The sequence below is a fragment of the Lagenorhynchus albirostris genome, chromosome 18 (genome assembly GCF_949774975.1).
Source record: "Lagenorhynchus albirostris chromosome 18, mLagAlb1.1, whole genome shotgun sequence".
Classification (NCBI taxonomy): Eukaryota; Metazoa; Chordata; class Mammalia; order Artiodactyla; family Delphinidae; genus Lagenorhynchus; species Lagenorhynchus albirostris.
This window is the reverse complement of record NC_083112.1, coordinates 6,450,057-6,463,026: the sequence shown is the minus strand read 5'-3', so window position 1 is coordinate 6,463,026 and position 12,970 is coordinate 6,450,057. Positions and strand designations below refer to the sequence as shown.

The window sequence follows — 12,970 nt, the reverse complement described above, 5'->3', positions numbered from 1 at the left end:
AGCTCACAGGAGGCCAGGATTAGTTCTTGTTCCCACTGGTAGAGTGGAAAACCTCACAATTCCCAGGGTATCTGAACACCCGGGAGGGTCACGCCCTGGTGCTGTGTTAAAATCAGCCTTAGACTGATCGCTAGTCGGGACCATGTAACAAGGCTGATGAGAAAGACCCAAGATGCTCAAACTCTTTCCAAGTCACATAGTTTCACCCAAGAACAAAGCTTAAGAATATTTACAGGATTAAAAAAAATCCAGTACCCAAAAAGGAAAAATTCACAACGTCTGTCAGCTAAAAAAATTTTCAGGCATGCAAATGTGCAACCCATAATTGGGAGGAAATGCAATCAATTGAAGCCCGCCAAGAAATGACACCTGTGATTAACAGTTATTATCACTATATGCCATATATCAAGAAGCTGGAGGAACAATTGAACACGTCAAGTAGAAACAAAGAAGACAAAAAAAAAAAAAAGACCTAAATAAAAATTCTAGAGATTGAAACCTCAAATGTCTGAGATGAAAAATACACTGGATGGGATTAAGAGTAGATTAGACACTGCATAAGAAAAGATTAATGACATGGATTTTCATAGCAGCATTACCCACAGTAGCCAAATGTTGGAAACAACTCAAATGCCTATCAACTGATGAGTGGATAAACAAAATATGATATATCCATGTAACGGAATATTATTTAGACAGAATCAGGAATGAAATATTGATCCATGTTTTGACATGCATGAACCTCGAAAACATGCTAAATGAAAGACACTGATAGAAAAGGGCACATACTGTATGATTCCACTTATATGAAATGTCCAGAATGGGCAAATCCCTGAAACACAGAGTAGACTAGTGGTTGTCAGGGGCTGCGGAAAGCAGGGGATGGGAGTGACTGCCGAGGGGTGTGGGTTTCTTTTGGGGGTAAATGAAAATGCTCTGGAAGCAGTGGTGACAGCTGTGCCATTCTGTGAATATACTAAAAACCACTGAACTGTACACTTTAAAAGGTGAAACGCACAGTATGTGAACTACAGTTCAGCTAACAAAGAAACTCAGTCAGAATGTTCTGACAGACCCGTCTGGACAGGGGGACTCGGGGCGTTTCGCTGCCGTTTTAGCAAAATGCCAGGGTCAAAACAGCTGCCTCAGAATGTCCTGTGTCCCTTTAAAATATGCTTTCTGCTATCAAGAAGCTTAGAGTCATGGAAGGGTAACAGGTCTGATATGTTGGTGCAGCACATGGCCATGACCTGCAGCACAGACATAACTCCTATTTTACCAAAGAAGCAGTTGAGACTCAGAGAAGTTATGTTATTTGTCCAAAGTCATATATCACGTGAGCTACTGAGCCAGGATTTGAACCTGGTTCAGTCTATTCTTTTGGGCCAAGCAACCTGGCAACCTTTAGAATTTGCAGAAGAGTTTCGAGTGAAGGCAACTCAGTGTAAGCATTTTCAGATGCAGGAAGAGAGCCAGTAGGAATTGGTGTCACAGAGTTGAAGGAAGGAAAGCTTCAGGAAGGGAGTGATCAATAATGCCAAATGCCACAGAGATGTGATAAGGAACAGGACATGTCCACTTAGACCGAATACCCAGGAGGTCACTTGTGGCCTTTGCAGGGCAGTGGAATGGGCGGGGTGGGGTGTGGCGCTAGCCGGCAGCAACGGGAGGAGTCCCTTGTAAGCAAATGGACAAAGACGGGGATCACGGAAGACTCTTTCCCAAGCCTGGCTACAAAGGTGGGGAGAGAAGTGGGTCAGAAATACGCAGGTCAGGGGAATTTTGTTGTTATGGCTTGTTTTGTTTTGGGGATGGGACTGATGACATAAAACACAGTGACCATCCTCAGCTTATCTACAGATCAGCAGGGGAGGGGAGCACACCTCAACTTCACCAGCCACTCCTCACCCAGATGACAGTAGAAGGCTCAATATAGGCATCACTGGTCCAGTTCACTTTCTTCTTTGGTATCCAGTAATCTGAAGAAAGGAGAGTCACCCTCAGAGAGGGATGAAGGAAGCAAGGAGGGGAGGCTGGAACCAAAATACTATGCCCCCAGGTCTGTCCATTATCCATTACATAGGTTTCTGTTCACCAAAGCTGGCTTGAAATTCCCCTGTGGTAATCTGGACTCGTGTTTCTGCTCCCTTGCATGCATATCCTGCTGTTTTGAACTGAATGTTTGGGTTCTCCCAAAATTCATGTGTTAAATCTCTAATCCCCAATGTGATGGTATTCTGAGGTGGTGCTTTGGGGAAGTAATTAGGTCATGAGGGTGAAGGCTTCATGAATGGAATTAGTGGTCTTAAGAGAAGAGACATGAGAGAGATTACCTCTTTCCCCCACATGATGACACAGCAAGAAGGCATCCACCTGAAAACCAGGAAGAGGGTCCTCACCAGTAGCCAAATCAGCCAGTACTTGGATCTTGGACCTCCCAGCCTCCAGAACTGTGAGAAATACATTTCTGTTGTTTAAGCCACCGGTATGGTATTTGTTATAGCACCCTGAGCTGACTAAGACACCTGCGAAACGCCCTTGAGTGTGAGTGGAATCTGTGAATAGGACGATTATGTAACATTACATACAAAGGGGGAGATTCTCCTTGGTGAGCCTGACCTAATCAGGTGAGCCTGTTAAAAGCTGAGTTTTCTCCAACTGGTTGCAGAGTGGGAAGTCAGAGATTTGAGGCCTGAGAAGCATTCAACACACCATTACTGCTTTGAAGAGGGAGGGAGCTGCATGGCAAGGAATGAGGGGGCCCTAAGAGCTAAAAGTGCCCCTACAGACAGCCAGCAAGTAAACAGAGACCTCAGTCCCACAACTACAAAGAAGTGGTTCTACCAACAACTTGAACGCGCTTGAAAGTGGATTTTTCTCCAGAGCATCTATTCAAGAACTCAGCCTAGCCGATACCATGATTTCAACCTTGTGATATGCTGAACAGAGAACCCAATGAAGCTACACCTGGATGTCTGACCTGTGGAATTGTGACCTACAGAACTAACAATTGGGTGTTACTTTTAAAATGTATTTATTTATTTTTATATTTATTTTTGGCTGTGTTGGGTCTTCGTTTCTGTGCGAGGGCTCTCTCTAGTTGCAGCGAGCAGGGGCCACTCTTCATCGCGGTGCGCGGGCCTCTCACTGTGGCGGCCTCTCTTGTTGTGGAGCACAGGCTCCAGACGTGCAGGCTCAGTAGTTGTGGCTCACGGGCCTAGTTGCTCCGCGGCACGTGGGATCTTCCCAGACCAGGGCTTGAACCCATGTCCCCTGCATTGGCAGGCAGATTCTTAACCACTGCACCACGAGGGAAGCCCGGGTGTTATTTTTTAAAAAGAAAAGGGAAAGGAAAAGATTAGCAAACATATAGCAGGAGAAACTAGCCAAAATTAAACACACAGAGAAAGAAGACTGAAAGAAATGAACAGAGTATCAGTTTGGACAGGTGTGGGGCAACTACCAGGGGCCTAACATATGCATAATTGGAGTCCCTGGAGATGAGGCTGTTAGGGTGGAAAATTTTTGAAGAAATAATGGGCAAAGATTTTCAAATTTGATGAAACGTACATACCTACAGATCAAAGAATCTCAAGAAAATTCAAGCACACACAAAAAAATCCCACAAAGAAAATGACACCAAAGTATAGTGTAATCAATTTGCTCCAAACCAGTGATAAAGAGAACATCTTTAAAGCAGTCAGAGAAGAAAAAGACACACAGGCACAGAGAAATAAAGATAAGGATGACAGTCCATTTTAAATTGGGAACCATTCAAACCAAAAAAGACAGTGGAACAACATCTTTAAATACCTCAAGAAAAAAATAATGCCAGCTTGAATTCTGAACAAAATAAAAGTATCTCTCAAAGATGAAGGTAAACAAAAACAGGAAGATTTTATCACCAGGAAACCTCCACTATAAGAAATTTTAAAGGAAATCCTTCGGGTAGAAGAAAGATGATACCAGATAGAAATCTGGATCCACATAAAGGAATGAAGAGCACCAGCAGTGAGAACTAATTGAGTAAATCTAAAAGACTTTTGCTTAAGAAGAAAACTGAGTGCTGATAATCAAAAATAACACTGTCGTGTGGGTTTATACACAGAACGTACGTAGAAGGAAAATGTTTGCTAACAGTAGCACAAATGCCAGGAGGAGAGAGATGGCAGCATACTGTTGTAACTCTTATACTATATGTGAAGTGATATAATAATACACTTGAAGCTAGAATGTGTAAAGATGTAGACTCTGAACCTTAAAACCACCACTAAAATAACACGACAACAAGATATAGGTAGCTAATACATCAACCAAGGGGAGGAATGGAATCATAAAAAATAAGTAATGTAAAAGAAGGTAGTAAAATAGGGGGAAAAAAGAACATGTGGGATAAATAGAAAATAATAGCAAGATGGTAGATTTACTCCCGATCAAACCAATAACATTAAATGTACATCAAAGGTAGAGATTTGAGACTGGATAAAAATGGAAGAGCCAATGATAAACTGCCTATAAAAAACCAACTTAAATATAAAGAGACAAATAGATGAAAAGGAGAAGTATGGAAAGAGGTATTCCATGCTGGAATGAATAGAAAGCTGAGTGGCACTATTAATATTGAATAAAGTAGACTTCAGGGAAAAGAATATTACCACGGATAGAGGTTCATTTCATAACGATAGTGGAAAATTCATCAAAATGATAAACAATCCTAAACATTTATGTACCTAATAACAGAGCTTCAAAATACACAAAGCAAAATGATGATAGAGCTGAAAGGAGAAAGACAAGTCCCCAGTTATACTCTGAGATTTCAATAACCTTCTCTCAATTACTGATAGAACAGTAGACAGAAAATCAGTAAGGCTATAGCATACTTGAACAATGCTATCAACAAACTTGAACTATGACACTGTAGAATATTCCACACAGAAACGGCAGAAAAGGCATTCTTTCTAAGCACATATGAGAGATTCACCAAGACAGCCCTTGGTGTGGGTCATAAGACGAAGTCTCAATAAATTTGAAAGGATTCAAGTCATCCAAAGTATGTTCTCCAACCACAATGGAATTAAATTAGAAATAAAATCAGAAAGATCTCTGGAAAGTCCCAAATACTTGCAAACTAAAAAAACACATTTCTAAATAATCAAGGGGACATAAGAAATCAAAAAGGGAAACTTGAAAATATTGTGAACTCAATGAAGATGAAAACCCAATATATCAAAATTTGTAGATTATATATCTAAAAGCAGTATATAGAGGAAAATTTACTGTACTGAGTGCACACTAGAAAAGCAGAAAGCCTTCAAATTAATGACATTAACTAATTAAATCCAGTGTAAGCAGAAGAGAAATAATAATGGTCAGAGTAGAAATCAATTGCATATCCTTCTGCAAAAAGAGAGTCAAGCCATACCTCACACTATATACAAAAATTAAATTAAATGGATCATAGACTTAAATATAAAACCTACAATTATAAATCTTTTTAGAATAAAATGTAAGAGAGAATCTTTGTGACCTTGGGTTATGCAAAGATTTTTTAGATAACACTCACAATATGGTCCATAAAAGAAAAAAAATATGAATTGGACTTCATGAAAATTAAGAACATCTAATATTCAAAAGACATTGTTAAGAGAAGCAAAACAAGCCACAAATTGTGAAGAAAAAACTGCAAATCACATAGCTGAAAAAACTTATCCAGAATATATAAAAACTCTCAAAATTCAATAAAAAGAAGACCAAAAAAACCGAAATGATGAAAGATTGGAATATATATTTTATCAAAGAATATACACAGATGTCAAATAAACAAAAAGATGCTCAACATTATAACATCATTAGTTATTAGGGAAATGCAAATTAAAACCACGAGATACCACTGTGTACCTACTATAATGTATACTATTAAAAAAACTGCCCATACCAAGGGTTGGCAAGGATGTGGAGAAACTGGATCTCTAAGACACCACCGATGGGAATATAAAATGGTAAAACCACTTTGGAAAACAGTTTGGAAAACTTTTAAACAGTTTTAAAAAGTTAAACACATAGCTACCACATGACTCAGGCATTCCACTCCTAGTTATGTGCCGAGAGGACTAAAAGCAGAAGGCCATACCAAGACTTGTACAAATGTGCATAGTAGCTTCATTTATAACAGCCAGATCCTTGGGGAAAAACCCCCGAAGTCTCTCATAGGTAAATGGATAAACTGTGGTATTTACACAGTGGAATTCTATTCACCAATAAAAAGGAATGGACTATTGCCATGTTGGATAGATCTCAAAAAAGCCATGCTGAGTAAAAGAAGTCAGATAAAAGTAGAGTATATATGATTCCATCTGTATCAACCTTTAGCAAATACAAACTAATCTTTAGGGACAGAGTGGGGACTGGGGTGTGGGTGCAGAGGGCTAGGTGGAGGGGATGACAAAGGGGCACCAGGAAACTCCAGGGGATGGTGGACATGTTTGCCGTCTGCACTGTGGTGATGGTTTCACATATGCATACATATGTCGAAACTCACCAAACTGTACACTTTCAATATGTGTAGTTTAATCTTTATTAATTATACCAAATAAAGATGTTTCAATACAGAATGCCACACACTTTCTTTTGTTTCGTATTTTCTTGGCATAAATATTTCAGTCCTTTTATTTTCAACCTTTTAGGATTTTTTTTTTTTTTTTTTTTTGCCACGTGTCATGAGGGATCTTAGTTCCCCGACCAGGGATTGAACCCGTTGAGGAACTAAGATCCCTGCAATGGAAGTGTGAAGCCCTAACCACTGGACCACCAGGGAATTCCCTAGTATTCTTATATTTTAGGTGTGTACTTTGTAAAACAGTCTAAAGCTAGATTTTACATCATACAATGTGCACTTAATAAATACTGTGTGACTGTTTAATAAATGAATCCAGTCTGGTAATCTAAATCTGTGATTCAGTCTAAGAGTTTAGTTCATGTACATTCATTATGACATATTTAAATTCATTTCTTTTTCTTAAAAAATTTATTCATTTATTTATTTTTGGCTGTGTTGCTGCGCGCGGGCTTTCTCTAGTTGCGGCGAGCGGCAGCTCAGCTACTCTTCGTTGTGGTGTGTGGGCTTCTCATTGCAGTGGCTTCTCTTGCTGCAGAGCACGGCCTCTAGGCACACAGGCTTCAGTAGTTGTGGACGCGGGCTCAGTAGTTGTGGCGCACAGGCTTAGATGCTCTGCGGCATGTGGGATCTTCCCGGACCAAGGCTGGAACCCGTGTCCCCTGCATTGGCAGGCAGATTCTTAACCACTGCGCCACCAGGGAAGTCCCTGAATTCATTTCTAATACCTTATTTTATTCTTTCAATTTCTTCCATATCCCTACCTCCTCCCTTCCTTCTTTCCTCTCTCTTCCTCTCCCTGTTTTCTTTTTCCTTTCTCCCTCTTTTGCTTTCATTTATATAGATTTAAATTTTTCTTAACCCCTCTTTTCAACTTTTCCCCTTACTGGTTCAGAACTCTATTTTATTGGTAATTCTAAAAATGTTAACATGTATAGTTTAACTTAACCAAGTCTGAAATTACACAATGTAAAACATCTTTACTCTCTTATTGGTGAATAGAATTCCACTGTATAAATACCACAATTTATCCATCTACTTACAATATAAGGACCTCACTCACAGTGGCTTATTTCCTTGTGTGTGTAGCAGTTTCACATTTTATTCACCAAGTGGACACAAGTACTGTAGCATTTTAAGTTGAATTTTCAGACTGTAGCGGTAGCAGGCATTCCAGCTCCCTGATTGAGGCAGGGCGGATTGAGGTGAGGATTTCCTAAGGGAGGACTGGTTCCCTTCCCACCTTCTCTCAGAGCCAAAGCACAACAGGCCAGACTCCTCCTGCAGGGTGAGCTTTTTTCCCTTCCTAATTTGTCTAGTGAGAGTGTTGCCCTTCAGAAATTCCAGATTTATGAAGGGTTCTCCGATCTCATCTCCCACCCTCTTTAGGCACTGGGCTTGTAATAGGGAAGAACAAATCTGACTCCATATTAGATCTGTTTCTTTTGCTTTGCTGCCTGTGCTTAGTCATGCTGGCTCTGCACCTTTTGTAAAAGAATGTTGCCTATAGCCTGAACTATACAGGATAGCCGATTCTCAAGGCGCTGACCTTTAAGAAGGTCATTCTTATAAAGAAAAAATGTTGCAGAACAGAGAAAAGCATTTGTCTTGTTGGAGGTTTACAGGAACAGCCTAACCTGACCTACACCCACAGCTGCAAGAACAAAGGATTTCGACACCAAGAAGTTTGCAACAACTAACCACGCCCCTCCCTTACCTTGCCTTTAAAAATGCTTTGCTGAAACCCTTTGAGCAGCTGGGGGTTTTGTGGGCACAAGCCACCCATCTCCTTGCATGGCCCTGCACTAAACCTTTCTCTACTCCAAACTCCGAAATTTCCGTTTGTTTGGCCTCGCTGGGCATCATGCACACGAACTTTCGATTGGTAACAGGTTTTGTCTCCTGACCCTCTCGTGTGTGGCTTTGGATTACTTCCTATACATTTTTAATTTACCAGAAATATTAAAAAGTTCACTATTCTCCAAGCTTTCTGGTTAACAGTGTGGCAACTAAGAGTGCAGTTTTGGGATTCAGAGTGTCTGCATTCAAACCAATACTCTACTACTTACTTCCTGTGGCTCTGGGCAAATTAACAAAAATCTCTGTACCTCAATTTCCTCACGTGTACAGGGAGAGGCAATAATAGGACCTGTCTCCCAGTTATTGTGGGCCTTAAATACATGGATATATCTAAAGAGCTTAGGACTGTGCGTGGTAGACGGTAAGAACTCAAACATTAGCTGCTATTACTGCTACTACTTGTGTGCTTAAAGAAAATGTTCTGAGGTTATATCGCACTCTATTCTACAAAGGGGTTGATACCTTACAGCATGAGTTTTCTTAATAAACCATTTTCAGCTTTCATGTGACATTACGTAGCTTATTCATATCAGGATGTAAATAAACAAAATAACAAGTATTTGATGTCTACCATTTATTGCTCTGTTTTTCTTCTTTTTGGGAAATATTCTCTCTTGAAGTTAGATCTCCAAAGTCTATTTTTCAATTATAAATTATTTTATATTCTGTTGGAATAGCAGATACTCCTACACAGAGAAGATTCTACCACTTAAACGTAGCATAACATTTTGTGTTTTAAGACAAAATGATGCCAACAGCTGGTTCATTTCAGCTAGACTCAGAACACATCCATACGTGTATGTCAAGCCCTGGAACCATCACTCATACCACATGGGCTGGCACTGCTCCACTAATGACATTTGAACACAATAAACTCCAAGTTCAAGTCTCCGCAGATAACACAGTTCACGCTTCTTAAATACCTGGCGAATGAAGCTTGGCGGCTGAAGCCGACATTCTCTTAGGAGATGAAACTGCAGGTTTATTAGCATCTTGATCTTTCTGTACTTCTTTCTTTGTTCCTATATACAGTTTAAAAAGAGAAAAAGAAACAAAGAGAGTTCATTACAATTGAAACAAACACAGACTGTTTGTGCAAAGGGAGGCTTAACAAAAGGCACAGAGAACAAATAATATTTGGGTGATTTGTTGCTATGGTCACCACCCCCTGCGCTTCAGGAATGACACACTTGTTTATAGCAGAGGGAATTTCGTTTTGAGTGGTCAGAGGAATAAGTACACTGCTGTCTCTGATTTGATGAAAACCACCCCTATCTCTGGAGGTCACCGCACCCCAAAGACCCTGACAAACTATCTGGGAATTAAAATTGTGCTGTCCTCAGTCTGCCTGCCTCCTTCTGCCAAAACAAATTTTCATGACATGGAGAAGGAAGCTGTAGCCGAATCTAACTGCTAACGACTCCACCATCATGACAGTCGAGCCGCGGGGGACACAGTCTGCCTCTAATTAATTTCCACGCAGCTGGTCCACTGAGGTGACCTGGACAGCCTCTGAGCTCTCTCTCTGCTGCAGCTGAGCCTTTGTAGAACCTGCTGGCAGAGCCGGCTGCAGCAGCACGGGACAGCCTGAGCTCGGGCCATGTCTAAGACCAGGCACTCAGGACACAGCACCGTTTCTCCCTTGTGTGCTGGGCACAGACCCTCCCCGTCACATCCCCTTCATCAGAAAGTCCAAGAATGATGGATGGAAGATCAGGAATAACGCCGACCTGGGTGTACCTAGACCCGTCTCCGCCTCAGCACAGTTTATTATGTCGTTTCAGAAATAAACCCTCGAGATGGTGATGGCTCCTTAGAAGCGGAACACAAACTTCCCACTTTGCCCCACGCCCTGCACCCTTACTCCTCTTCCAGAGGTAACCAGCTAGCAATTTGGCGTTTACGCTTCCAAACCTTCTTCTAGGTATTTCTAAGTATATCTACCCAAATACAAATACAGCTATTAATTAGCTAAATGCATCCCATACTGCAATTTCTTTTTACGTACCCACACTTTTGAAGATCTTTTTCATATCATGTATTCATAGGTCTTTAAAAAAATGCCACATCATATTAACGGGCAAAGATGTACCATAATTTACCCATCCTCCTGTTGACGAACGTTTAGAGTGTTTGCACGTGTTAGCTATTAAAATAGCTAAATGTGCTATAATAAACATACTTCTACTTGTTTCTTTGTACGCATGTACCAGTATCCTTACAGGATAAATGCACAGATACACTTTTGCTGGATTAAGATCCTGCTCATTTGCAACATTACCAGACACAACCCAACTGTCCTCCATAAAAAGCTACTAAATTTACACTCCCAACCAAGTGTAGGAGGCCAGTTCTTCCTACACGCCCCATGCCCTACCGACACTGAAGTCTCATCATTTCAATTTTTGCTAGACACTTAGAATCTTTTCAAATTGGTCATGTGCATTTCTTTATTTGAAAATTGCCTAATTAAACCCTCTGCCCATTTTTCTTACTGGCGTGTAGGAACTCTTCATTTATGCTGGATATTAATCCCTTGCCTGCTATACAAATTGTATTTTCCAGCCTTTCACTTTTTACAACTTATTTAGAGTACCTTTCCTTGTACAGTAGTTTTAAAATATTTAAATGTTCAAATATGTCAACTTTTCCCTTACAGCTTTAAAAGCACTATTACAGATCATTTATACGTATGTGTGCGTGCGTGTGTGTGTGCGTGTGTGTGTGTGTGTGTGGATGACTGGGGAGAGATCATTTCCAGGCTTTGGAGAGGGAGGCAGGTATCTGGAGCCAACCTCTCTGTCCCTGTCTCCTTTTCTGGCCGCCTGACTGGGCTACTGCTTCTCTCGACACCATCGGACCTGCCTCACCCCTCTCTATCCTTGTCCACCTGTCTCCTGCGGTTCTTCCCACACACCTGTGAGCACGTCCTCTGTTTTACCGCCTTTGGACAAACTGTTTGAGTCTCGTTGGTTTACCTCTTCTTTGCATGTCTAGCCATTACTTTTTTTCTTCCTACTCTCAAAAAAGGTGCTTCACGCATTTAGCGAACATACCCCAAGCCTTTCCCATCTCAGCAAACGGCTCCACCCTTCACTCACTGTGCTCAGGCCGAACACACAAGGAGTCACCTTGTTTGGCTCCCAGCCCCCATTCAGTCCATCAGCAAAGCCTGCTGGATCTCCTCGGTGAACATCTCCCAGGTCTGACCACTTCTTCCCCCTCCCCACTGCCCCTGCAGAGCCCAGGTCACCATCGCCCCTTCCTCCTTCTTCAAGGCCTCCCACCGCTGCCCCTCTACTGCATATGCCCCCAGGGCAGCAGGTGAATTAACTTCAACCCAACTTAGAGCAAGTCACTCCCAATCTCAAAACCCTCCTCTCACCTCCCAAGCTACTCAGAGTGAAATGCAGACTCCTCGCCACACTAACAAGGCCCTACAGACCAGCGCTACCCAACAGAAATACAATGTGAGCCACTTATGTAATTTCAAATTTTCTACCAACAACATGTAAAATGTACAAAGTCCAGTGCGATTACCTGTAATAATATGTTTTATTTAAACCAACATGCTGAACATCACTTCAGTGTCCAGCACTGGTCATACTTCAAGGGCTCACTGACTGACTGTGGGCCAGTGAACAGCACAGCCCAGAAGTGCTGGTCCCTAGGCTACATCAGACACCTGTGGGAGTTCATTTTATGTGTCAACCTGATGGGGCTACGGTTGCCCAGACATTTGGTCATAGCTTATTCTAGATGAGAGTAACATTTGAACTGGTAGACTGAGTAAAGCAGACTGTCCTCCCCAGTGTGAGGGGGCCTCATACAATCTGTTGAAGGCCTGAGTAGAACAGAAGGTTGGGTAAGATGGAACTTCAGCTGCCTGACTGGTTGATCTGGGACATCAGTCTTCTCCTGCCCTTGGACTGGAACCTATACCATGGGCTCACTGACTGCATGTCTTGAGACTTCTCAGCCTCCATAATCATGTGAGCCAATTCCTCACAATAAATCTCTTTTTATATATATGTATTCTATATTCTATAATATATATAATATATACTATACTATACTATATTCTATAATTATATATATACTATATATGAGTATATATAAAATATAGACATAATTACATATTTAAAATATATATTTTTATATATTATATATATTTATAAATATATAAAAATATATTAAAATCTATATATTTAAAAAATATATTTATTATTATATATTAAAATATATAAAGTATATATGTAATAGTATATATGTTATTCATAATAAATATAATAGGATATTCTGTATTATAAATGTATTAATACATAAATATATATTATTTTCCTATATAAAATATGCTATGTATGTACGTATTTATCTCCTACTGGTTCTGTGTCTCTGGAGAACCCTAGCTAATACACACACACACACACACACACACCTCTGCACCTGCTCACACACTCCAGCCACACTGCCAGCCTTGCTGGTGCTCAGACTTGT

General features: G+C 40.8%; 1 protein-coding gene across 3 annotated transcripts in view; it reads right to left on the bottom strand.

Moving 5' to 3' along the window:
- The window catches only part of MTUS2 (microtubule associated scaffold protein 2), a 321,113-nt gene that overhangs the window by 121,836 nt on the left and 186,307 nt on the right, over positions 1 to 12,970 (bottom strand). For all 3 annotated transcript variants that reach the window (XM_060129305.1, XM_060129303.1, XM_060129304.1), the window contains one exon: positions 9,397 to 9,495. In XM_060129305.1, coding sequence (XP_059985288.1) covers positions 9,397 to 9,495 — 99 coding nt within the window. The remainder of the gene's footprint in view (positions 1 to 9,396; positions 9,496 to 12,970) is intronic.